This window comes from Podarcis raffonei, chromosome 5 (assembly GCF_027172205.1).
Source record: "Podarcis raffonei isolate rPodRaf1 chromosome 5, rPodRaf1.pri, whole genome shotgun sequence".
NCBI classification, from domain to species: Eukaryota; Metazoa; Chordata; class Lepidosauria; order Squamata; family Lacertidae; genus Podarcis; species Podarcis raffonei.
The window spans coordinates 31,528,718-31,556,193 of NC_070606.1; the positions used below are offsets into that span (position 1 = coordinate 31,528,718).

General features: G+C 45.2%; 2 protein-coding genes and 1 long non-coding RNA gene across 3 annotated transcripts in view; 2 read left to right on the forward strand and 1 right to left on the reverse strand.

The window, feature by feature from the left end:
* LOC128413937 (uncharacterized) overlaps positions 1-1,655 on the forward strand; it is a 65,713-nt gene extending 64,058 nt beyond the window's left edge. The window contains exon 3 of the long non-coding RNA XR_008330550.1: positions 880-1,655. This is a non-coding gene — a long non-coding RNA (uncharacterized LOC128413937). The remainder of the gene's footprint in view (positions 1-879) is intronic.
* CHST3 (carbohydrate sulfotransferase 3) overlaps positions 1-6,664 on the reverse strand; it is a 39,932-nt gene extending 33,268 nt beyond the window's left edge. Inside the window, exon 1 of the mRNA XM_053388489.1 lies at positions 6,560-6,664. The gene's annotated coding sequence lies outside the window, so the exon portion shown is untranslated. The remainder of the gene's footprint in view (positions 1-6,559) is intronic.
* LOC128413360 (uncharacterized) lies at positions 2,024-27,287 on the forward strand. The gene is made up of 5 exons (XM_053387402.1): positions 2,024-2,093; positions 4,183-4,256; positions 6,290-7,376; positions 17,433-17,502; positions 27,229-27,287. The coding sequence occupies exons 1-3, from the start codon at positions 2,024-2,026 to the stop codon at positions 7,178-7,180; spliced, it is 1,035 nt and encodes a 344-aa protein (XP_053243377.1). The 3' UTR covers positions 7,181-7,376; positions 17,433-17,502; positions 27,229-27,287.
* The last annotated feature ends 189 nt before the right edge of the window (positions 27,288-27,476 follow it).

A 27,476-nucleotide genomic window follows, 5' to 3' on the forward strand; every position in this document is an offset into this window, starting at 1 on the left:
GTTCACACTCTTCCCTGCTGTGCCTTTAGGGCATGTTCAAATCCACAAACCTACATCTGCGTCTCAACAAACTGTTTTTCCAGGTTGGGATATTCTGGTTTCAAACACTGTGTTGCTTTTTTATTTTGGAGATTATTTTTATAAAACAAATTCCTTCTCTCCCTATACTGTAAAATATGTGCCCACAGATTGCTACTCGGCTGTTATGGGAAAGGGGGGGGGGGAGAGTGAAACATTCCCCTTTTGACTTGATTTTTTCCCACCCTCCCTTACAACCGAGAGCCCAGAGAAGCCACTGAATGGGACGCCTGTTCCTTCAAGCTAATTTGGAATCTGCGTTTGCTTCTGTTTTACCACCTTAAAGCAGCTAGTGTGCTCAGTTTCCCCACCACCACCCCAAGGCAGCTCTTGGGAGGCAAGGAAGTGCTAAGAAAGAATTCCTTCATGTAAATCAATCCATTGTCATATTCCTGGTGAATGGCTGAATATCCCAGCATCTGGGGGTGAACATTTCCAGGAAACCTTGCTCCATTTCCAGTCCAAGCATCAAGTCGGGTTTGTAAAAGTTACCAGGAAAAATAATTGTTTTTTTCAACATCCACTTTGGGAACCATAAATCTCCCCAATTAGTAGGTGGGAAAGGCACCAAGCACTAATACCATGAGGGAGCAAGGGCTTACCCAATCGTTTCCCTGCCCACCCCCGGGACTCTAAGGTAGGATGAAATGCTGCAGTTTACATATACACAACACCCTATTCTCCAGTTTGAATGAGGGATTTATGTGGATAATGCTTCTGAATACTAACAGGAATTATCCACAGAAGTCCTCACATGCTCTCTCTGAAGAATATACCCATGTGTCTGTCTCTCCATCCCAGAATTTGGCTGCAGCGATCAACTGTGTCAACAGAAGTCATAGCTTCCAATCACAGTGGCTGAGATCCAAGCTGGAAGAGAAATACCATGGATGAAATTTACGTGAACCTGCCTCTGCCAGCCCTGAAGCAGAAGCCTCCCAGGAACATTCAGATCCAGAATGATGTCCAGGCTCATTTTTTTCACCACTGAGTGATTTTGTGGAGGATGGAAGGAGAACTTTCCACACCTAAAGGTAGAAGGTTGGCCTGAAGGATGAGGTAATTGCTGGATATTTCTGAGCAAGTCCCCTTTTCCAGGGTCTGGCACATTCTGGACAGTAGCTAATTGTCTAGGTGATAACATCATGTCCCTTTTCAAAAACAAAAACACAAAGTCACCTTTGAATTTCACTTGCGGATTAATATATACATGGAACAGCCATCCAAATTATTTTCTTTCTTTTTTTACCAGAGAATACTTGTTATTACTAGTATCATTTCTAAATGGTAGAACGTTTCACTGTTGTCTTCACAATAATCCTGGTAAGCAGGAGAAGCTCAGACACAAGGCTTTCTTCAAATCTTTCCAATGTAGGACACTCCTACATGGAAATCCAGTAACCTATGCAATGCGTCATGGCAGCTCTTTTAAATATTTCTATGTACACCGCTGCTATCCCTCAAAAATAAATAAATCACAAATTAAAACCACATAGTCAAGAAAAGCCTGGTGTAGCCTGTTGTTGAGGCCACAACCCGCCAGCTAAGGAATGAATCAATAAAAAGGGAGTTAAACCGATGAGAACATGTTTTTTTTAAAAAAATTTGAAAGAGAAGCAGAGGAGATGTGTAGGACCGGATATCAGTATAAAATCAGAACGGCATTTGTCATGACTCTAAGGGCAGGATATAGTTACAAATTCTCTCAGTCTTCCTCCCTCAGGACAGAAGCCGATCACTAATGGCATGTCCTCCTGGAGGCTTCTGGGTAGTGTGAGAAGCAGCACCTCCAAAATAAGAAGTGTGATTTTGCACACTCACATTACTCCTCCTTGTGTGCAGATTGCCTTGCAACTGGCTCATAACACCCTGAATCCAAAGAGTAGAAAGGCAGGCGTTTGTGTGGACTGAGCAAAAAGTATTATGAGTTTTGTAGCAATCAGGTATGCCTTTAAAAACTGACGTCCTCATTGAGATCAGGGTGAAAATATATAAACTGAGACCACAGTGCGAAGGTAGGTGTATGATTGAAGCACTTTCCTTTGAAGCGTTAATATCATAATTGGAAGAAAATTAGTACATGAGCTGGCAACGTGAATTACAGTCTTTCTCTAATGTGACAAGAAAAGAGTCCATAACTCGCTTAATCTACAAATCTACATACATTCCTTTGTGAAGGAGCAGGGTCGGGGAGAGCTGTTAACTGCATGTGCTGCTGCTATCTTCCTTTCATTTCATGTGCTGTGTCCTCTTCCTTCATTTCTTGTGGAAGGCTAGAACCTCTTTAAAGAGGAGTTAACCATCTGGCAATTGATTTGGGGAAATGTTCTGCCCAACATCCCTAATCTAAACTTCCCAACTTCTCACCTTACCCTCTACTCCTTCAGTGCCACAGTCTTTTGCATTTTGAAAATTGGTTAAAGGTAAAGGGACCCCTGACCATTAGGTCCAGTCGTGGCCGACTCTGGGGTTGCGGCGCTCATCTCACTTTATTGGCCAAGGGAGCCGGCGTGCAGCTTCCAGGTCATGTAGCCAGAATGACTAAGCCGCTTCTGGCGAACCAGAGCAGCGCATGGAAACGGTGTTTACCTTCCTGCCGGAGCGGTACCTATTGATCTACTTGCACATTGATGTGCTTTCAAACTGCTAGGTTGGTTAGGCACAGACAAATCGCACCACTGCACCTTGCAAATTTCTAATGCTAATTTCTATCTGGAGGGCAAATATTAAGTCACCACTGAGCTTGATCAATCATAGCTATGTAGCAATTCCATAGGAACATTTCAGAGCACTTCACCCCCTTCTTTTTGCTCTCAAATGATGGCATTAAGTGCAGAGGTGACAAGCTTTCCTTGAGCAAATGCATTGGGCATTTTTTGTTTTAAGTGGCCCTCAATCCTGGGCAGTGGATTCTCATGCATACAAGAAAGGTATGTGCAAAAATGTGGGCCAAGACTAGTGCCAAGGCAGTGAGGAGGAAACTGGGCTGAAATGACAAGAAATGCAACAAGAGGAGCTAGTACAGGCACACCCTAACCATCCTTTGTTCCCATCAGCTTTCAAAGCGTGAGCCTTCCTTTTCACTCCAATGAATGTCTTCCCTTATTTAGTCAATTAAAGATCATTGTTACAGGAGACCTTCATCTGGCAAAAGCCTATCATATGCTGTAGTCCTCTAGTCCAAACAAAGGCTTTATCGTGCCTTTGCGCCTGTCATTTCCTACCACCAGTATTGCTTCTATTGAAATCTGCTGGCAATTTACATTATGTATGCGGTTTTGGTTTTAATGAAGCGTTTCTTTTTCAGACAAAGCATCTGAAAAGCTTGTCTGTAGAAAACGCATATTGTATTCCAAAGTTGGAAAATAAAGAACTTCAACCTTACAGTTTGGAAGGCCCATAGGGACTGCTAACATTGCTACCAAATGTATAATTGTTTACAGAGATGAACTATAGAATTTGCTTGGATTTCTCACCTTCAGTTAAGTCTCACTTATCCCTTATCTCTCAGCAGCATCATATGATAAAACCCATTGAGTGTGAACCATGTCTATTTTATATTTTCCCACACAACGTACACTAACATTTAATGAACTGATAATGATGAAGATGATGAAGATGGGGACAGTAATGGTGTAGTAGCTTTATGCTGCATACACACCAGACCTTTAAAGTACATTCAAAAAACATTCCCCATTAATTCTGAGAGCTGTAAGTCTCTTTGGGTTGTCTTGAAGTGACTAACAAATTTACTAAACAACAACAATAGCTTGCAACTTACAAACCACAATTCCCAGCACCCTTAACAAGGCAGGGGTGAAAATGTGTTTTGAATGAGCTGGTATGGGTGCAGCCATAGGGTTGGATTAGGACCTGGGAGAACAGGGTTCAAATCCCTACTCAGTCATGAAGCTCACTGGGTGACCTTGGGCCAGTCACTGTCTCTCAGCCTGACCTACCTCACAGGGTTGTTATGTGGGTAAAATGGAGAGGGGGAGAACCACGTACGCCACCTCAAGCTCCCTAGAGAAAAAGTGCGGTGCAAATGTAACAAATACATAAGCACTCTTTTTCTTTGGATGTTGTCTTCTATGTCTTTTGCAGAAGAACTTCCGTCTAGTGGCTATGACTATCACTGTGCAGAATTCAGCTTCCTAAACAAATTAGCCAGGAAAAAAGTAAGTTTCTGTACTTTGGCACTTATAAAGTTATACTTGAAAACATGTGGCCAGTGCCCAGAGAAACTGCAGAAACCAAAGGATTGCAGAACAAAACTTCCAGTGGTCAGGAATGAGGCTGCTACTCTTCCATGACTAGGCAGAAACGCTATAACCTATCCTTCCCACCCACTATAAAGTAAAATGTGCAAAATCACACCAAATAAGAGGAGTTATGCCATTATGGTATATTTGCAAAATGAGTGTGTCGCAGGATTAATTTTTTGCTAAGAAATTTGGGTTACATTGATGCAGGATTCTGATTTAAGTGCAGAATTTACACAGACCTGATCTGTTCTACTTGGATTTCTCTGATTATTTTTTTCATCATCTCTTGCGATTTCATCCTTCTGCCAAACATATTGGATTATGTCTTAAATGCAGAAGGTCTGTGGGGTCGGGTATCACTTCAGAGTAAAAAAAGGGCAACAAAAGGTCTTGTTCTTGGAAATTCTGGCAACAGATACCATTTTACTCTTATGATATGATTCTGGTAATCTCTGCAAATACTTCCCATTCGCTTTTCAGATCAGTGCATCAGATACCCACAAGACAGATGCCATTCATGCACCACAATAACTCCCCTGCGGTCCACACAGCAGCTTAAGTACCTTGCAAGTTTAGTGGGCAGAACAATGAACCTGCGCACTTTTACCTCTGAGAACTTGGTTAACTCACTACCCAGAAATAAAACGCATGTGAGACTGTTCTCATTCTCCCCCACTTCCATGACTGCACCACTTTGGAAAACAGGTGCGGGGCTGTCATGTTTAAATGCTTCTCCATGTCAATAACTTTATACAAACAGAAAGCTATGATTTGAGGGAGAAAATTGTATGCCAACTTTGTCTCTTTAACATGATTATTCTTAACGCTCAGGAAATTTCTGCTGCAGGGGAATACATCTCCAGTATTATTTAGTGGTAATGTGATGGAAGGACTGTACCACATGCCTCCAGTATTATGTAGTGATGTCACGGAAAGACTATACCACAAAATCTTTTCTGAATGTTTGCACTGATTGCCATTGGTTTCAGTTCCCACCTGTAAAGCAGGCACCATAGTCATTTTGTTATTCCCAAAGGACAGGAAATATAATGCAAGAGAGGACCACTTCACATGTGGCTCATTCTCTGGACAATAGCTACTTACCTGCAGAAATGGTGTGAACTCCAATACATATCTATTTTGCCAGATGTACACATGGTGATATGAAAGTGTGTACATTTATCATACATTATAAACTCCATTTGAGTTATTGCTACACAGAACTAGCCTTTGTTTAGAAAACGTTTGATACCATCCCTATTGACCGCCCTGAGACCTGTGGGTATAAGGCAGTATACAAATTTAATTAATGATGATGATGGAATGGGAGCACGCTTACAAAGCTGACATTCATTTCAATGGGGGTGATGCAGAATAAACTCCTGGTGAACTATGCCCTTCCTTTTGTCTGATGAGGCCTCGAGAAACATACTTTTGTTCAGACCAGCAACTAATCTCTGAAACACAGCTTTCAAGTTGCTTGTCTGAAAACTCCCATTCAGCACCACAACCTTCTGGTTAGGAAGAGACCTGTACAATTCAAAAGCCCACATCTTGCATCTTACACCAATATGTGACCCCCCCCAAAAAAACCCTAACAACTTCAGGTAAAGTCTCCCTTCTGTGTTTCAAGCGCCAATATGGACCATTTTCTGCTTCAGCAATACAACAGGCTGTGTAAAAAATAACATCTACGGGCACAATCCAAAAGTTAAGCCCTTCCTAGTCCTATGGGTTTCATTCAGCGCCAGAGATTTAAAACACGCGTATTTCTATCACCGAAACAATGCAACTTTAAAGGTGCTTTGCTCTCTACCCATCGAGCCCTATAATAAAATAAATGCAACTTAGGAACCATAGGAAAACAAAAGCCTGCTGCTACTTTCTCTTCCTACAAAACTTCGCGAGCCGCTTGGGAATTTGGGGGTATCTCTCTCTCTTTAAAGGAAGGAAAGTCCCTCGTCCTGCTTTCCCAGCATCAGGATGCGCCACCAGGCTTGGCTCCTTCCTCCCTTCCCTCCCGACACATCCGAGAAGCTAGAAACCCATCAGCGCACAGCACAAAAGGACTCGTCCGCCACGGAGAAACAAAAGAGCGTGAAAAGCGGCAGAAAGAAGACAAGGGCGCAGCCGGCCGGGGAAGCCCCGCGTGGCAGCGCGCGGGAGGCGCGGCTCGGGCGCGAGATGTCTCGCCTCCTCCTCCTCCTCCTCCTTACCCGGACGCGGGATCCTCGCAGCCTCTTTCCAAGGAAGGGCCGGCTCCGGGAAGCCTTTGTCCCGAAAGGGACTTCGAGGCAGCCGACGGCAGCGGCAGCAGCAGCAGCAGCCTGGGGACCATCCACTCCGGCTCGCCGTCTTCTGCTGAGGAAAGCTGCTTGAAAGGTTCCCCCTCTGAGGCGCGGGGTGCGCGAGGTCAGGCAGGAGGGCGCGCCCTGGGGACGAGGAAAGGAGTACCCCCTCCTCCTCCTCCACCTCTCTCCGGCTTCCCCTCAGAAGTCGCGCGCTCCTTTCCTTGGCCGGGGTTCCTGGAGCGCTTCCCCAGCGGCCCGGCCGCGACGTGCGCTTCAGGGGGAGCCCGCGGCGAGGCCGGGGAGAAGCGCTGCCTCCGGCGAGGGAGAGTTGCAAAGTGTTCGCAAAGTCGCTGCATCCCCTCCCGGCTCCGGCTGCTCCCGCCCTCGCTCCCTCAGCTTTTGCAGGCGGAGGGGGAGACAGGCAGCGGGAGAGAGAGAGAGCCCAGCTCCACCCCGCCGCCGCCGCCGCCGCCGCCGCCCCTCCCTCCCCACTTCGCTCCTTCTTGCGCGCGCTCTCCCTTCCCACCCTCCCTCTCCAGGGAGTAGCCGGCTAACAAGGACCCTTCTGTTGGCTTTGTCGAAGACCCTCGCGGACAAAATATGCGGCTACGTTGCTGGGGCGCTTGCGTGCTGCTGGCGGGAGCGAGGAGTCGCGCTGCACGAGGGGTGCTTTGGGGTTGCTGGGTTTTTGTGCGGAGCCGGAGAGAAAAGGCGCCACTTTCATCCTGCTCGTGAGTTGTGGGTCGCCGCTGTCCAAAAGTGCACCTCCAGGCGTGGGGGCGGGGCGGGGAATGATGGACAGCACACCTTGCCGGGAAGGGTGTGATTCAGGGAAAGGAGCTCGGCAGGCTTGTAGTACGTAGTGTCAGGGTTCGGCCCTTCACTTGCAAGCTTCTGGTGTAGGGATGGACGCCGCCTGGAGCACAACAAGCCCTTTAATGATACCGTGAGGAGTCCACAGCTTGAGTGGTTGAGTTGGGAGCTGGAAGCATGCACTAGTGCTCAGATACCAGGAATTGCTTGCAAAAAGCGATGCCAAATGCAGTGATGGCCAAAGATGAGTGAAAGGCATCCTCAGAGGGCCATCTTTTCAAATGAGAGGCACTTCCATGGAACTATGAACAAGAAGCCCTTTTTACAGCAGAAATACCGGCAGTCAGGGCTAAAGCAGCACTTGCACAAATTTTGCTTTTGTGTGAGTTGTCGTAAACTTGAGAGCATCTCCACCCGCCCCGAAAACAATTGTACCATGCTGGGTTTGATGTGTGTGATGGTCTTCTACATAGTCTTTACTTCTCATACAGCACATCGTTGCTGGTGTTTGTAGGAAGCTGCCATATCAAGGCAAGGGATTGCCCCAGAGATGTTATGCATGCAGATGCTCTACCATTGAGCTATGGTCTTCCTCCCGTGCATTGATTAGCCGCAACCAGCCAGCTTCCTAAGGTGCATACACACAGTGAAAAAGCTATGTGGCAGGTCATGCTAAAATATAAACTCTTGCACCACCCACCACTGGCTGCCACACCTAATGGCATGTCACCTCCTGAGTGTCAACCTACCATCACAAAAGACACTTGGAGCCCAAAGTGTCTTTACCCTAATCTGCAGTTTTACAGTGTTTCTTACACAGCTTCTGTGTACAAACCACAGGAAGCAGGTTTGATGTGTGTGTGCAATGAGGAAGTTTAACAGGATGCATCTCCCTACTCAGGAGTCACCAACATGGGGCCCACCAGCCACATAGGTACCTGCAAATGCCTTCCCTGGGACCCCAGAATCCCTACCCCACCCATGTTGAAATTCAGCTTAGAAGAACCACTACAATATAATAGATAGTGGTGTGTTCTTGGATGCAGTGTGTGTGTGTGTGTGTGTAGATATGTCCACAGGCCCCAAAAGCTTGGCACCCCCTGCCTTGCACGCTCATTCCACCATGGTTATTTCTGGCTACATCTTGCATTTTCTGGAAGTGACTAAAGCAGCTTTCTTGTGGTGATTCTGCAGGACAAGGAGCCTAACTTTGCCCATATGCATTACATCCTATACTTACCCAGTGTTCCTTCCTCTACTAATCCCAATCTTTCATTGGCTTTGCCTTCATGCATTAAGAAAACTGATCCACCTTCCACTGCTGCCTTCGCAAAGGCTTCCCTGATCATCTTTCACCTTCTTCACCCTAGGGACCAAGCATCCATTTACAGATGCATGAGGGCTTGTGTGTACACAGCAGGACTTTCAATTTGTTTTCCTTTTAAAAAGCATTGCCAGCCATCTTTTTGAATGTCCTCTACTTGCCAAAGCAGCAATTTCTGTGGCAAAGGAAGATGGGGCTTCTGTTGGGAGGGAGCTGTTCTACATGTACAGTATAGACCTAGTAGTTGAGGAGGGGTTGTATCTTTAGTGTGGGACACATCACGTTCCTGCTGGGGGTAGTTTGTCCACCTTTGGTCCCCATCCTGTGCTCAGCTCTCACCTGCATCTCCTAAAAGCAATCAGCATGCAACAGTGGCCACACAGCCGGAACTGCTTCATATGGCTGGCTAAACCAGGTGCGGGTAGCTAATGGGCCTCAAACCCTTGCCGAGTTAGGGACTTCCCCTGCATGTGAAGACAGAATCTGGTGGATTGCACTTGCTTGTAGAAGAAAGTGAGGGCAGATGGTGCTTGTCATCCTGGGAAGGTAGCCCATCTCGGAGAAGGAAAACTCTGATCCTAAGCCTCCACTGCCTTGTTTAAGAACAGGTACCCAAGTTTGCTTGTTTTCCTCTGCCCTCCCCATCCCTTGTTCCTTATGTGCCATCTTTTTTTAGATTGCAAACCTGGTGGCACTTTAGGACACTCTGGGAGCTTTTTTGTTGTTGTTGTTGAAACATCCTTGGGAAATTCTTTAAATTTAATGAATTATCAATACTATGTGCTAAACAGTTACTACTCACATATATGTGTATCTACACCAATGCATCCCTAGATAAATGGGTCTGGGCTGCATGATATCCCCAGTTGCAGATTTTTTGCACTATCCTTTAAGCACCAAAATGGCTCTGTCTGAAAATGGTATTTCCAAAGTAATCAGGCTCTAGTAGATGAGCCATGGCTTTGAACTACTCAGTCTTTCCATATTTTCCAATCATCTGCCTTTGGCAGCTTTTTTGTCATCCATCCCTCAAGCCTCGCCCTTTGCCACAGGCTTGAAACAGTGGGTTTTTTTGTTTTTAACAGCATAGCACAGGCTCAGATATAAGAATAATAGTAATCCCCCGCTGGTTTAGCAAGAGGTCAACAAATTCAATTTCTCGCCCTAGCATCAATTTTAAATTGGTTCTTGGCTCGCAACTGCAGGAGCTTGCCAGACTGATGGAACCATAGGTGTAATGTGACTTCTGAGGTTGCTGCACCTCTGTGAGGGATTTTCTTCTTCTTCTTTGAGTTCTTGAGAAAATGGAGTTGGTTGTTGCATGCTACTACAGTCACACAATGCCCTCTGTGCAACATGAATTTAAAAGGATGCAAATGAGTTATGGCTGTCGTGTCACACAAAAGAAGAATTGTGTACATTTTGAGTAAGTTGCGGGTTTGCAGGTGATGTGCAGGACCCCAAATGTTTATTGTTGGTGCAATGGTTTTGTGCCTTGTTCCTTGAAATTGTTTTATATTGCTGTATCTTGTCAAATAGTTGTTTATTTCCTTGGCATCTGCATGGCAGTAACATGTTTGTGTCATACCCAAAAAGTGATTTGTTCAAGCTGATTTTGCCCGCTCATTGTGTCACCCTTCTAAGTTCTTACCAGAAGCACAGTTAAGAAGTAGCATAAAGAGGGGTGATGAAATCTCCTGAGCTAAGAAGACCGTGCCATCTTCTGGTCACTGGTTCCTTTAGGTGTAGTCCTCGCATTGAAAATCTTGAGCAAACTCATTTTAAAGCATAAGCCTTCATTGCAGAAATGCTTTTGCTTATATTCCTGGCAGCTCTGGGCTCAGAGCACCACCCATGGCTCCTTTCCTTGTCATGCGAAAAAAGGTCTGCATGTACTGGGAGCTAGAACTGGAAACATGTCAAGCCCTTGGAAAGGGGAGTTGCTGGGCTTCCAAACGGAGGATACAGAACTCACATCTAGCTTTGGAAAGATATGAAAAAAAAATCCCCTAAGGCTGTGGCGTTTTATGCATAGAAAACAGTATTCCACATCATGTTTGGAGGTTTTATGGCTCCCTCTGAGCTTCATATTGTTAGATTCAAGGCAGAATCATATTAGCAGAAGCAGCTGGATTTCCAGTTGGAGAGTGGCATTTTGTTTCTCTAAATCACCCCAACAAATATGATTATATCCTTAAGGTACTTAATATTTTCTGGCATACTCTTGTGTTTCTAAAACAGCCATAGTGAAATGGTGTGAACTAATTACAATGGCTTTTGATTACCGCTTAGCTCATTAATTAATGGTTTTCCACCATTGTCGTTGAAACTAGCATACCGAGGCAAATGGACACAGATTACGCATGCAGGTCATAAGCTGCATGACCAAAAAAGCATGCTGGTGATGCGGGTACTGGGACAGTCGTTTAGTCCAGCTGCTGGTTTATCTGCCCCACAACCCCTACATCCTAGTCTGCTTGAGTTTGAACCAAACTTTCTGTGCTGCGTAATCAAGGGGACACTTACAAGGGACATTTTCAGATCTCTATGCTTTTTAAAAAACAACAACATTTCCACGTTAACAATGGTTCGCCGTATATCTAATGCAAGATGTTCAAAAGTGTTGAGCAAGGTGGGGAATGCAAGCAGCCTTCTGCACGGGCACCTGGCCTCTTCTGCCTCCTTGCTGCCCCTGCAGCCCTTTGTGCCCCTCCCCAAGCAACTTCTGATGGGCAGAGGGACAGAATGGCTTGAGGTGGGGGAAAGGGATTGCAGCTGGAGAGGGACTGTCAGAAATCAGAGGTATCCCACCTGCGCTCGTGAAGGTGCCTTCCACTCTTACAAAGGGCTCTCTGGATCCTGATGTTAGCAGGCTCACCTGTTTTGTACTGGAGAAGGCATCTTTAGCTCCGAGCCTCCTATACCTTCTCACATCCTGTCCCCTGCATTCCTTTGTTGTTTTTCTTCTCCCCCACCCTCCTTGCACTGTGTTCTCTTTGTGGGATTTGCAAAATGTGTTGCATTTGTTGCTTTAAATTACGCAGTTTTTATTGGAAAGCTCAATTTTGTTTAAAAACAATGTTAAACTCTATATGCGCATCCTGGTAATGAAATGGGCATATAATTAACTATGCTTGTACGTGCATCGAAGTTGTGCCACGTTTATATTTGCTGGAATTGTGCTCAGTATAAATTTCCTTTGTGTGACATGACCGAGGTGCTAGCAAATGGGTTAATTTAAATAGATAATGAATAATAAATACCATTTTTCATTCTGGGAGTGGTGGTAAACCTCCATTTGTCCCCTTCAGTTCAAAAAAAAATCCAAAAGGCATATTAACCTGCAAGGGAAATAGATGTGCTGAACAAAGAAGCTGTCTTACACTGAGTCTCAGGGACGGGAAACCCGTGGCCACTGGAAGAGGAAGAGGAATGCGGGGGGAGCGCACCACCCCTGGCAGCGCAATCCTGGTGGGGTGCCATCGCAGCTGCCCCACTGCTTGCACTGGGTGTCACAACCCCGCAGGAGGCATGCCACGCCCCCAGGGTGCATGCCGCCCCCACCCCGCCTGTTCTCCGCCCCCCCCTAGTGCCGGAGCATGAAGTTCCGCCACTGCCTGTGGCCCTCCAAAAGTTTTTGGATTCCAATTCCCATCAGCCCCATCAAATATGGCCAATAGTCAGGGGTCAGGAGAGATGGACTCTTCAAAAGCTGGCTTCTACAGCTTCCTCTTCAGTATTCTTTCTAGACCAGTCTTGTATGCTCTTAAGTGACAGTGGCTCTCTAGGAGTTCAAGGGGGTGAGGAGCTGTTATACGTGCAATGCATGTGTTCTACCACTCAGCTATGTCCCCTTCCCAAAGAGCACAAACAAACTGTGCTCCTCAAGAATGATAGTGTCAGAGACTGAACTGAGGAGGAATGGTGGGAACCGCCCCCCGCTTCCTGCACCTTTCCAAGAAGAGGAGGACAGTATAGATTTAGAACAGTGGTTTGCAGAAGGTCCCAGTTCAGAGGCTGCAGAGGGGAGAAGCTGGGAAATATTGGGAGAGCACCAGGAAGAAGAAGCACCAGGGGAGAGACAGCTGACAGACTCAGTGTCTCTGGATAGCATTCCTGACCCACCCCCACCCCACCCTGCTCTCCCAGGACCAGGCGTTAATTGAGAGTACAGTCATACCTCGTGTTGCGCTTGCTTCATGATACAATTTTTCAGGTTGCGTCCCGCAGTGACCCAGAAGTACCAGAAAGGGTTACTTCCAGGTTTTGCCGCTCGCGCATGCTCAGACGTGCAAAATGACATCATGCGCAGACGCAGCGAATCGTGACACCCACAGACGCAGGTTGCGTTCTGCTCATGTTGCAAAAGGGACTCCGGAATGGATCCCATTCACAACCAGAGGTACCACTGTAGTAGAACAGAAAGCTCAGAGGCAGAAAGCATAGATCAGCCGGCGCAAGGGTGACGTAGAATAAGAGAGACTGAGGGGGTGGGACTTTACTCGGAGCAATGCCATTATCTAAGAGAAACTGCATTCCTTCGTCTCTCTCTGTGAATATTGAATAAACTAATTGGTAAGAACTCTTCTTTTTTTATCTGCTTCTTTGCTGCCACCATGAGGGGGATAGGATTCCCTGAAGCCTGACAGATAGCAAGATTTAAACATGCAAATGGGGGCGAAACTGTCCTCTTTGCCTTCCCAAAACAGTGAGTTCATGTCGGGGGTGAAATCTGAACCAGGGTGTTCTTCCTTCACAGCTTACTATTTTAGCTACTAGGCTCTACTACCCCTCTCTGCATAAAAATGTACATTGACCTCAGTGCTGTTCATCAGCAAGCTACTTCTCAGTGGCCATATTTTGAAGAGTGAAAAAGAAGACACATTTGCCAACTTCTACTTTTAACTATGGATCGCTGTGACAATTCTCATTTTATTTACCCATAAAAAAAGAGGACATGTCCTGGAAAAAGAGGACATATGGCAACCCAACTTCCCACACACCACCATGGATGCTTTGGCCAGAATGGCTGGCCTGCTCATGATTTGCCAGATGAAGAGATGACAACGCCAGCGAGAGTCCTGTTCTCAGTTCCCCATGCATATAGTTTTGCAGCAGAGAACACGTAATACACATGTGAAAATATAATGGTATTGTCGGTTGCTCACATTCCACTGGGACTCGTGTGTGATTTCTAGACACATTTAAAGCTTATCGTTTCCTGTGTTACGAGAAAATGTGTGCCCTACATGTTGCGGTTAAGCGAGAACCTTATAACAATATAATTAAAAGTCACAGCAATGTTGGGAGTGAATGCAGAGGCAAGACGTTTTGTAATTGGCCGCATGTGTTATTTGAGAACTGCTTTACCTATGGGGAATATTCTCCTCAACATGAAGAGCTGGAGCAATAAATATATCAAGGTTGCTGGAGAAAGACTAAGTCATTCTTGCTCTCCTTCAAGACTGCACGGTTCTTAGTGGTTTTCTCCCCATGTAAAAAGGAAATTGAGAGACCAGCCCTTTGTCATGCAAACAGACATAAATACTTTGCAGGCATCTCAGTTTTCAATTGGTTTCACAGCAATTTTGTAAAATTCAGTACTTTCACACACAATAAGAACAGTTTCCTCCCTTTAAATGGATTGGAAGCACAACATTTCTTAACTCCCCTTCCCCATTTTATTATCAATCAGTGTTAGGGCCAACTCGAACAACCAGATCGGCCCATGAGGAATGTGGGTTGAATTTAGCTGCGCTAAGTTCAGCATGCAGTCAAGCAGTTATATGATTGCTTTGCCATGTGCCGGCTTGGAACTCTTCCCACACTTCCTGCATCATTGCTCTGCAACCCAGCTGCTGGCAGACAGCTTTAAAAGTGGTGCAGCAAATGCAGGTTGTGAGCGGGACACACGGCAAAGCCATCTCAGGAGCCAAATGCCAAGTCAACCTACGTTGCCAGCATGTCAGTCCTCCAGGTGGTGTTGGACTCCAGCTCCCATCAGCCTTACCCAGCATGGCCAATGATCAGAGAAGATGGGAGGTGTGGTCCAACAATACCTAAATATAAGGAAAGATGGCATGATAATTGTGCAGTGTGGATTCCACGTGACTGTCTCATCATACGCACCCTGCAAATGAAAATAGGCATCTATCCTGAGATGATTACAGTGGTACCTTGGTTCTCAACTCCCAAAACCATTCAAAAACCAAGGCGCAGCTTCTGATTGGCAGAAGGAGCTTTCTGCACTCAATCAGAAGCTTTGTTTTGTCGGACATTCGGCTTCCGAAAAACATTTGCAAACCAGAACACACACTTCCGGGTTTGCGGCATTCGGGAGCCGATTTGTTCGGGAGCCAAGCCGTTCGAGTACCAAGGTACCACTGTATATGGTTGCCGTTCACGGTGACAAAGGACTCAAATGTAGCAGTATCTTTGCCTTCATAGAACAGTTAAAATCCAGCCTTTCAAGAAACAGGCAATGGTTTTTAAGAGAGTTGGCATGATCAAGACATCAGTGCCCATAGCAATGTGTATACATTGGTTTATTTGGTCCAACAAGTGCTGTAAGGTTTTGATGCACCACAAAAGCCTCCTCATCCTATTTGACCAGAAATAATAGTAGCACATGAAAGAGAAGGAGAAAGTATGTCAGGAGCTGGAGTCAGGCATAGGTCAGCAATAAAACAATAAAGTGCCAGATGTCAGCGAACTCTTTATTCAAAGAAACAAAACAGCTCAGTCCTAGTGGTCGCAGCAAACCTTCCCAGGGTAGGTCTTGCCCCATGAAGCAGTTGGAAGGACCGAAGGCCTTTCCACTGGTCTCTATGGCTCCTTCCGCAGTTCCTTCCCCAGCAACCTAAGGTTCCATTGTTTTCTCTCTCATTGCTCTGCCCTCTTCATTTCTCTGTGTGCTCTAGGAGACCTGAGGTTGCAGCATGAGGATGAGATTCCCTGGATTCTTCAGCAACCTGCCGTATCTCTGTCTCTTGGCCCTCCTACTCTCCTGTCTCTGAATCTGGACTGCCTTCTGCCACAGCTTCCTTCTGCTCACTAAACCCCGTTGCCTCTTCAGCTCCCGACACATCCTCCTCCCATTCTTCTCCCCTTTTCTCCCTCTGACCATGCATCGTTGTCCCACCACCAGTCCCCTGGCTCTGAGCTTTTCTTCCCCTGGGGGTTCCCCAGCTGGTGCCTCCCAGCACTTCTCTGCACCCAGCCAGTCCATGACAAAGTATGTACAGCATGAGAAATGGCGGTCTGGTTCTATCATAGTGGTATAGCTGTACCATGCCACCTTCAACTCTGAAAAACACCAAACCAACATCCATCTCTGGTCTTAGACAGACAGGATCCAATCCAGCATCAATCATAGCCCCAATTGCACTCCACTGCTTTCAATGAAGTTATGACTAGCTGGCAGGATTGCACCCTCAGCCTCCCAGTGGCTGTGTGTGTGTGTGTGTCTCCACACAGGCTATATTTCCAGCCACCGCACACCTCCTCATCCTGGCAGCCACTGCCACTACGTTCCAAAGCAATGCAGTCCAAGAATGACATCAGAAGAGAAGCAAGGGGAATAAGTTGCTAAAGCAACCAAAATGCCTTAGGCTTAGGGTAGGGAAAAAGACATCTGATTCCAATTATCTTGCAGCAGTTCTGAATATCTGCATTTTGGTCCAAACTGGTGATGTGTCAGCAACGTCACCTGATTTCGTGCCGACGGGTTTTTCAATTAACCCCACACAGTCACTAGGCAAGCATCTGGAAATATGTAAAAGAAACAGAACGAGTCAGCCAAAAACAAACAATTAAGCAGATGAGCATGCATCCCTAAAAACTCAGTTCCACTTTTCCTAAAAGTATTTATTGTTATGCGGAAGGCTACCTCCATAAATCCATTTATCTCATGCAGATCAATGGCAAAGCATACTCTGATGCCTTTGATTTACCATGCATTTATTTGGGGGGGAAGCATTCGAATATTTGCTTAACCTGGTTGTCATTTTAAAGCCACGGGGGGGGGGGGGAATCCAGAATATACTACTTTACATTTCCACTTTACAACTTTCTTTTGTTTTGTTTAGGTAAAATAAAGAAACAGAAAACAGCTTCATATGTAAATAGTTGTATCATTTTATCCCTCTTCGGTTTGGAAGCAGAAAGTATGGTTGCTTCAAAAGGAGCAAATAGTAATAGAGAGTAGTGGATGTGCAGACTGCATCTCACAGAAGATGCAGTGGGGTGAATGGATGGCACTTTGGGGTTCTGGCCTTGATTCAGCTTAAAAGGGAGTGCAAAGGCAAAGTGAGGTTATGCCTGAGATCCTTCATGGTGCTTCTATGACTCGACTGTGTTTCAAAAATGAATAGAAGCTGCACACACACACAAAAAAAACTTGAAAGGGAATCCTGCTGGGCTTTTGAGCAGTGATTAATAGCTGTCCTCCAAGTGCAGGCCAGCTGTGTTGTTTGACAATACAGTTGCCTGATTTCATAGATGGATGGCTGGTGGAATTGGATAAGGAAAAGTGAAATGCTTAACTGCTGCTATTATTACTGTTAGCATATTGTTTGATCTTTAGTATGGTTTTAATATTATTTTTATATTGTATTGCAATATATAAATGATATACTGTATTTTTTCCTGTTTCAACTGCAGGGGCTGCCCACTGAGCTTGGCCTGGAAGCTGCAGCTGGTGCAAAATGCAGCGGCTTGGCTGCTCACTGAGGTAAGCTATCTCCGCCATGTTACACCACTGTAGAAATAATTGTACTGAATTAGCTACTAAGCTAAGTTCTGGGAGCTGGTGCTGGTGAGAGCCTTATACAGCTGAGGGCAGGATGCCTAAAAATCGTCTCAGCCCTTTTCTACCCAGCCAGTCACTGTGCTCCACAAGAGAGGGCCACCTGCAGACACCCTTAGGTGGTCCGTTCTATATGATGTAGGAACTGGGCCCTTAGCATGGCAGCTGGGCCCTTAGCATTGGGCCCTTAGCATTGAAGCATTGAAGGAACTGGGCCCTTAGCATTGAAGGGTGGTATATCAGACAGACACAGCCTCTGTTTCTCTTTGGCACCTGTTGAAGGTGGTCTTTTTCAAACAAGTGCAGATATTTATCCCAGTCTACATTGGATTCGAACTTGTTTTTACATATGGAATTGCTTCTTGCTGTTGTTATTATTTGTTGATGTCTTTATTGTTATATCACTTTGAGATGTTGCATAGGGATCAGTTTCTACGTGGAATGAAGTAATAATCATATACAGTGGAACCTCGGGTTGCAGACGTAATCTGTGACGGAGGCACATCCGCAATCCGCAGCGTTCGCAAGCTGAAGTGCCACATCTGCGCAGGCACAATTTAGCACTTCTGCGCATACGCGAGCGGCGAAACCTGGAAGTAACCTGTTCCGGTACTTCCAGGTTTCCCGCGGTCCGCAACCTGAAAACACGTAACCTGAAGCAAACGTAAAATGAGGTATGACTGTAATGTTGTAAGCCACCAAGGGGGAGATGGTGTACTTTTTGTTGTTGTGGTTGGCTTCCACCTGCCTCAGGAGACAATAGAGGAATACGCCTATTGGAGTTGAAGTCAAACAGTTGGAGAGTTACAGTGCCTGCTATGGTTGTAGAGACCAATATGGCAGAGACATGTTTTATTATTGCAGCTGGGGCAGATGAAGGTGTCAAGTTGTGTTGCTGCAAATGCGTCATGGCTTTTCCTTCTCCCTGTGCTTCTTCCAGAGGCCATTCCTCCTCTGGTCACTGCTGTGGATACAATACCTGACTATACCTTACACAATACAATACCTGATACCCGCTAGGGATTCCCACACGGCAGGGTTGATGTTATCAGCCTTCAAGTCACTTTTGCAGAGATCTTTGTAAACACAGAGTTGGTCTGCCAATGGGCCTGCTGCTTGAAGCCAGCTCCCCCTAGTGCACTTCCTTGGTGTACTTTGAACGACGACCTATTAATTCATTAAATAAATGAATAAGAGATGTGCATTGCCTACAGCAGCACCATTAACAAAACAGTCTTTAATGAGAACCAGAATCTCCTTTTTAAATCTAATATAATTTTTAAAAAACAAACAAGCAAACCTATACTTAAGTTGCAAAGAATGAACTGAGAAATTCATTGGCGGGGATCCAAAGAGCTACTTTAGATGCAATCAAGGCATTGGGCATGCTCAGTAGAGTTCACACACACCCTTTGAATGGCAGACCATTATGCTACATCACAAACTGCTTATGAAACTCCCCTCCATTTCAAAACAAGTGAAGTTTACCTTGTGGCTTGGGGAGCTGTTGCTTGAGAAACACGTCCAAATTTCCCCTGGGTAGCTTGTTGTGCAGTTCTTTGGAGCCAGGCCATTTTAGACAGTTGTGAACGGATTATTTACTTTACCTTCAATACACACAAACGCGACTTTCCGCTGGGACACACCACTAGTCCCTGTAGTACTGCAATGGGAAAAGTCATCAATTCCAAAAGGTGACTCACTTAGCTGCTGTTCTGGATGTTGCAACCCAGGCAGGACTGGAGAAATAAGGAAGGAACAATTGGGCTGCAGACTGTTGAGCCTTAAAGGATTTTAATTGACAACTTTTGAGACCAAGAAACTTTGACCAACACTGGTCATCACAGGGCTGCCAACTTTTCAGCTGAGCTTTGCAGTTGTACCTTTAGCAGTGGATTGATATGCAATTGTTAGCAGGCGATAATGCTTCTTTCCATGCCATGAAAAGCTTCACCTGTTAATTTATCCACACAGAGCTGAAGTTAGAAGCACAAGTGCACGGGTGGGGTTGCTGTTTCTTCCTAATCAATTGGCTACCTTAGGCAGCCAACAAAATCCAATAGTTTTCTCCACTGAGTGGCGGGAGTACAGTGATATTATGTTATTAACAAGACAGTTGTGAAGGATGATGAGTCCACCAGCGGGTAACTCACGTATTCCAGGGCATTGAATCACTGTTGCTAGGTGATCAGAGGAAGGAATGCTGACCACCCCTACCTGAGACTCAGGAGGGAAAAACAGGTGTCACTGTGGTGTCAGGTGATTTACACCACTCAAACTTGGCTCACCAAGAATGGGGTAAATAGGGATCCAGCCTGCCAATTGGAGCCATTTCCCAACTCCTGCTACAAAGCATCAAATAACAATGGCAAATAAGTACGTCTTAAGATTGTTTGGGGCTTTAGTCCTAATAGCTAATTGTTGTCCTTTCCATTGGGTTGGATCTTGTCTTTTTGCTGGAGGGTGCTACTTAGCACGACACTGCCTTATGTACTGGCAGCATAAGCACTAACTGAGTCATGGAGTTCCTTGCCGTGGTCCCAAGATCATGACATAAAGTATTATGCTCTGGCTCCCTCTGCTGACCTGTATGTAGAAAACATAGACAAGGAAACTTCGTCTCAGTGTCCAAGCGCTAGATAACCATACACTCTATGGTTTAGTGTGCATTCAGTACACTCTGAATGTGCTGGGCTTGTTTGTTTTCAGCTTTGTACACATGAGGTCAACCCCAATCCAGACACATCCGATTTCTTTCAATGAGTCAATGCATGTATTCCCCCACACGAACCAGTTTTGATGCAAAAAGATATTTTAAAACTGAATAGATTTGCACTTCGGCCCGAACTGAATAGATTTGCACTTCGGCCCGTGTGTGTACAAATGAAAATGCATTTGAGTTGTAGCTTTCTTGCACTGCATTGTGAAAATCTGGTATACTGGATGTTTCCGAGCACAATTCAAAGTGTTGGTGCAAACCTAAGGTTACCAGATTTTTTACATGCATCCAGGGGCACTTTTCAACTTCAATGGATTTTGTATGGGGACCGATTTGTAAATCCGGGGACTGTCCCCGGGAAACAGGGACATCTGGTAACCTTATGCTAACATTTAAAACCCTAAACAGCCTCTGCCCAGTATACTTGAAGGAGCATCTCCACCCCCATCGTTCAGCCTGGACACTGAGGTCCGAGGGCCTTCTGGCAGTTCCCACTGCGAGAAGTGAGGTTACAGGGAACCAGGCAGAAGGCCTTCTTGGTAGTGGCACCCATCCTGTGGAACGCCCTCCCATCAGATGTCAAGGAAATAAACAATTATCTGACTTTTAGAAGACATCTGAAGGCAGCCCTGTTTAGGGAAGTTTTTAATGTTTGATATTTTATCATGTTTTTAATATTCTGCTGGGAGCCGCCCAGAGTGGCTGGGGAAACCCAGCCAGATGGGCAGGGTATAAATAATAAATTATTATTATTATTTTATTATTATATTGGAAAGCTGTATCTCAAAAGGGGGAGATCCATGCCCGTAGTGGAATGTGGAAATACTAACTGAAGGAAAAGGGTCGAGAACATTGATGCACACTAACTGAAAATACACATTCACGCTGGATGTGGGGGTTGGGTAAAATGAGTCCTAACTCACACAAGCATTGTAACCCATGTGATTCATCTATTGTCATGATATTGTGAATTTGTATACTGCCATTTGTTAAGAAAAATCCTCAGGCAATTTAGGAGACACACGAAAGACTGCTACAGCTGATTCTGCAATTGGAAAAATGGCATAGTGCGTTTTTTTCTAATCCAAAGCAAATACTGTGACCTTCAGTGATTATTTACATTAGGCATTAACCAAGACACACACAAAGGAAAACAGCTGTAGCTGTTGTTTCAACATTTATGTATCCCACCTTTCCTTCAAAGAGCTCGAGGTGGGTCCCCACTCTGCGTTTTTCCCTCACAACATGCCTGTGAGGTAACCAAGGCTGAGAGACAGCAACTGGTGCAAGGTTGCCCCGTGAGCTATATGACTTTGAACCCTGGTCTCCCAGGTCTCTGTCCGATGCTCTAACCACTATACCACATTGGCTGTGGAGGAGCAAAATAAAAAGTAAGCACCCATGAAACGTTGTCACAGGAAATATTCTCCTGACAGTTTTCATGCATCAAAGCTATGCCCAAAGAAGTCACTCCAAAGATGTTGTGAAAATTCACAAGCTTCCTTAAAATATGAAATAGAAATATTAACTGCATAGCAAAAGCACACCAACACACACACACACCCTGTGAAGTATCTTGGGATTTACCCCTCTTGCCTGATACCACAGCCTTCAGTCCCACAAAATCTCATTGCCCTAAACTGAGTTGTTGTTATCTCTTTTTCATCCCTAGATGGCTGTGTGAGATAGAATAGAACAGCACATGTGGCACCCATGAATTAGGGGAAATTTAAGAGTTGGTTTAACTAGATGGTGACAGAGTTCACTTATGAGCTTCCTTCCCCACTGGTGAAAAGTGGTTTGAGGCCTTCTGAGGGACCCATACTCAAGGATTTCCCAGTACTATTTTAGGGGCATGAATCATACATCTACATGAGCCTTCATTGGGAGCAGCCGCCTCAGGTGTCACCTTCTGATGTGTGGCAGATGCAAGGGGCCGGGGGGGGGGGAGTGACACTGCTCTTCCCCCAAGTGAAAAGCCTGTTGCTGCCTCAACTGGGACATTGCCTTCACCTAACTTTCCAGCACCTTCCTTTTGCAGTTTAGCTCTGTGTACACATCTTAACTTGTTCTGCAAATAATTTGCAAGTCATTTTCTGTTCCTCTTTCACTTCAACTTTACACTTAAGGAAACCACAACCGCAATGCAACACACACAAATAAATCAGTGCATGGGTCAAGTTATTTTGCTGCCTGAGGCAAATGCAATACCTCCTGCTCCTGTTCCACATGCAGAAGCTAACTGAACTGTCAATTGAATCTTACTGAATGGCAATGGGGCAGCATCCACCAGGCTGGAGGGCAATAAGGGTAGCTGAGAGAGGGTGCAGGGGGAGACCTGTCGCCTGCATCTGCTGCCTTTGGGCAGTTGCCTCACTATGTCTAATGATAGGGCTGGCCTTGCACACAGTTCTCTCACGTTCATACACATGTGTGCACATCCCTAATGAGCCATTAAATCTAAAACCACAAGACATACCCCCAGGCACTTGGGTGCAATGTTGTCTCCTTGCACCACCTCCACGAATTACCTTATTCTGCCTACAACCTTCCACAACTCCCAGAAAAGCACCAAAGCATGTGCCACCCAAGGACCAAGGGCAAGAGTTTGGCACTTGTATTTCCTGTTTTATCATTTTAAAAGGATGGGCAGACTTAAAGATGGCCAGATCTGCTTTACTTTTTTACTAGAACCCCAACACACACCAGCTTGAGGCAGGTGCAAAAGACAATCAGTTAAATTAAAGATCAGGGTGCCTCTGAGCATGTTCTGAACCTAAGAATTTCTTTTCAGTAGCAGAACTGAATTGAGCTGAGCTCACAGTCCTATCACATAGAAGTCCACTCCAGGTTAGCTTTCATCATTGCAACAGCCAAGTTTAGTTAGTAAAAACGTTGTTTTTGCCGTTGTTAAACAACTGGGAGTTGGAAACTCTTGCCAATCCACTGCAAGTAATCCAGAGATCTACCAGTAGATCCTGATCTAAATTCTGTCTACCTTGATCCTAAAACATTTCTACCCTGCCTTTCCACCAGTGACCCTGAAGGTGGCTCACAGGACAACATTTCAATAGGGCCCAATCCATGAAAGCAAGAACAGTGTAACACTGAACTTCATGCTGTCCTGCACACTGTTGTCTGATTTAAAATAACTGCATCACTTGAAGACAGAAGGGAGGGGGGAAAACACCACTCTGAATAATGCATAAAATCTGGAGGGCATCCAAGCTATATCTCTCAGCCTTTCCAAAGCTGGGGCCCAGCAGACTGCCAAATTGTGCATCCCAATGTATTTTGCATGCAGTGACTAAAATCTGACGCTGCAAACTCATGAGAGCATAACAGGAACACACAGAAGATTTAGTGGGTCTGTTGCTGTGCTTGCATTCACCCTGGAATTGATTCCATAAAATAAGTCTGATTGCACTGAACCTATGGGATGAAATCAAGATGAATACTCAATAAACAGGTCACCCGAAGGAGCTCCTCTGTCTTCTCTAGCTGGGAGTAGCAGCAGCAGCAGTTTTCCTACTGAAGGGAAAGGCGTGCTCTCTGGACTCTCTAAATGAGGGTGGTGTAATAAATCTGGGCAGCTAAGTGCCCTTCTGGATTTCTGCACTTTTATGGTACGGCTTCTTCCTTCTTTCATAAACTGACCAGAAGGAACGCCCACAGCAGGGGTGCCAACATGAATAAAATTGGGGGGGGGGTAGGTAAGCCCTGCATAATCAATCATATGACACGGGGCGCGGGTGGTGCTGTGGGTTAAACCACAGAGCCTAGGACTTGCTGATCAGAAGGTCAGCGGTTTGAATCCCTGCAACCGGGTGAGCTCCCGTTGCTCGGTCCCTGCTCCTGCCAACCTAGCAGTTCGAAAGCATGTCAAAGTGCAAGTAGATAAATAGGTACCGCTCCGGCAGGAAGGTAAACGGCATTTCCGTGTGCTGCTCTGGTTTGCCAAAAGTGGCTTAGTCATGCTGGCCACATGACCCGGAAGCTGTCTGCAGACAAACGCCGGCTCCCTCGGCCAATAAAGCGAGATGAGCGCCGCAACCCCAGAGTCGGTCATGACTGGACCTAATGGTCAGGGGTCCCTTTACCTTTAGGTAATACCTGCATAATCAATCATATGACACAGTGCACACACGCCATTTGAATGGCAATGCCCATCAACTTTGGGGAGGCCCAGCAGACACGGGTACCCCAGCTATATAACAATATGAATCTGATCCAGAAAGGCTATGTCAGTTGGAGATTGGCCAAGCTAATTTTTATATTTTCTTTTTTATATATCTTGGTAAGTGTAGCTTCAAAAAGAACGGAACTGGTACCTCAACCAGAAACGGTAGTTAGTCCAGATGCACTTTGTATTTCTCCATATGTTCATATTACAATGAAGAAGTGAAAGTAGAAGCAGCAATCCAACTGTTCAATAGCACTTTGACCTGCAACAATTAGCAAGTGAAAACATTTCTTTCTATGGTCATGAAAAACTTTTATCTGCAGCTGACTGCTGCATACAGTATCAATCCTTTTTTAAAAGCACACTAGCAGGCCTGGTGTTTTTGCTTCCTTAAAAAAACAAAAACCAGGGGGAAAGCCTGGCAATCTTAATTTTCTTATCACCCAGCAAATGTTGCAAGATGTGTTATATGGTGAATAGGCATACTTAACAAAAAGTTGATCAACTTCCTCTTGAGTTTCTGAGGACAACATACATCATTACACAGAATGTGAACTACGTTGATACATCTGTTTAGTACGTATATATTCTGCCTTTCTTCCATCACAAAACCCAAGGTGACATAAATCAGTCTTCCCATCAAGGCAATGGACAGATCCAGACCACTCTAGCTTCAGCAAGGTTACCGTATTCTTTGCCCTAAGTCCATAGTTTAGGAGCAGATCCTGTAAACCACACAACAGTCCAGAGTAGCAGTAGGACAGTTCTCTGTGGCTTGGATACATCTATATTTGAAGATATTGTTTGTGGCTGGATATATTTCTCTTTTAGGTTATTTTCTTGTCAGGTATCCTTGATTTCAAAGCACTCTTATAAAAACAAAGCAATGTTTTTTTCAGTTCCACTGAAACAGAAGGCCATAAAAAATGGTTTACAAGCTTTGCTTGTGGCTCTCCCAGTGACAGCTGTAAAAGCCCAGGAAGGCTAAAAGTCTGCTGCAAGGCGGTTTTTATTTCTGCACAAGCAGGTGTCAGTGTCAGAATTAAAAAAAAACAACCAAAAACATTTTGCCACCTGCAGACCAAATGCTAATTTCTTCAAAACAGAAAAGTTGAGAGAATCCTGTAACTCGGAGGCCAAATCACAAAACCTCGGTCCTGTTATGTGGCATATGGTAGGAAAACAGACTGCACAACACACCAAAAGAGACTTGCAGTTGTGTGAAACCTGACAAACTTTAAAGAATCTGGGTACTTTTGTAGAGCTGCTGATACCATATACACTAAGATCGATCTTAATATCCAAATGCCAGTACTCCTTATGCTGCCCAAGCCTGAAAAGAAAGTACAATGGAACCTCGGGTTACAAACACCGGGTAACAGACTCCGCTAACCCGGAAGTAGTACCTCGGGTTAATAACTTTACCTCAGGATGAAAACAGAAATCGCGTGCCGGCGGCGCAGTGGCAGCGGGAGGCCCCACTAGCTAAAGTAGTACCTCAGGTTAAGAACGGTTCCAGGTTAAGAATGGACCTCCGGAACTAATTAAATTTGTAACCAGAGGTACCACTGTATTCACAGATTGGGGGAAACTCCATGCTTTGCACAAACCAGCCAGCCATGCCCCATTCTGTTCCCGTTCTGCCCTCTTCTGAGTCCAAAAGGGCCCACCACACATCACACTAGCACAAAGTGGCCGCCGCCTGAATAGGGTCACCAAATGCAAAAGAAAGCAGGGCTCGCAAACATTTACTGTGTTTAACAGAACGGGGGGAAACCAGCGGATGCAGCTTGCCTGACCATTCATTTTTCTACACAAGTATTAAGTCTACAGGAGCCCCATCCCCTTTTGCATCTGGCTACCTTCATTAGATAATGTCCACAGGACACAATTGATCAAGCTATGACAAACGGACGGTGATAAAGGCCTAGATTCACTCAGCAAAATTCTAAAGATTCCACAAGCGGGAACTGCAACAAAACGTCGCAGCGTCTCTGCAAAAGGCATATCTGCCCTAATCTTATGTAAAGGATTAAGCCCGTCTTTATTGTTAGTTAATATATTACTGTTGAGTACTGATTTAGGCCCCTGTTAAAGTGCAGGCAGTTTTGTAACATAATAAGGTTTCTTTGTTCACATCTTTCTTGACTATAATGTAACATATCCCCAAAACCAGCACAGCTGCATTTCTGCATACAGTATTCTGAGAACAGGGACTTGTACTATGCTTCACAGAGTCTAGTCCCCACCCCCACCCCCTGCAAAAAAAAAAAAAAGCTTCTCTGAAAACTGATCAGTAAGGTCATCTTCCTGCACCCCCGCTACAGTGCCTTTGACAGCATCATCTTAAAATAATTGCTCCTGTGCAATCAAAAACACATATTTTCATGAAGGCCTTTTGGGTGAGATCAAAAAATTGGATTTGGCTCTGTAGTGCTTCCCCAATGCTACCATGTTATCGCCGTTTGGAGAGGTTATAGCGCAACAGAAATAGGACAAAAATAAAACACAACATTTCTGATCTAAAAAGTTGTGTGATTTCTGCACTGAGGTTACAGGATATGCACTGAATAGAAATGAAGCTGTATGACCACCCAAAAACGCTAGCAGGTGTATGCAGTTTTGAAAGCAGAATTGCCCCAATGAAGAGGCAATTAGAAAGACATGGGTGTGGGCAGAAAGAAAGACAGAGGGAGAGAGAAACTTCAAGCTAGGCTGATTATCTTTCTTTCCCCTCCTACTTTCACAGGACAATTTACCCCCTCATCAATGGCTGGATGAATATTTGACAACTTATGTGGGGTGTGTAGGGGGGTGTGGGGGTTTGTGTGTGTGTGTGTGTGTGTTAAAGTTTTATAGTCTTTTTTTTACATTCACACATGAGATAGTTGGAGTGTTCTTTCTTTCTTTCTTTCTTTCTTTCTTTCTTTCTTTCTCATTTTATAATAGCAGCCTTGCTGTGTTCCTGGGTCAGAATACCCCTTAGAATGAAAACAG

What these genes read in the sequence shown, in the direction of transcription:
- LOC128413360 (XM_053387402.1), top strand. Translation starts at nt 2,024, where the DNA reads ATGCCTTTAAAAACTGACGTCCTCATTGAGATCAGGGTGAAAATATAT. An exon ending in ACTGAGACCACAGTGCGAAG is followed by an intron (nt 2,094 to 4,182) that starts GTAGGTGTATGA and finishes TGTCTTTTGCAG; the next exon opens with AAGAACTTCCGTCTAGTGGC. An exon ending in ACAAATTAGCCAGGAAAAAA is followed by an intron (nt 4,257 to 6,289) that starts GTAAGTTTCTGT and finishes CTCTCTTTAAAG; the next exon opens with GAAGGAAAGTCCCTCGTCCT.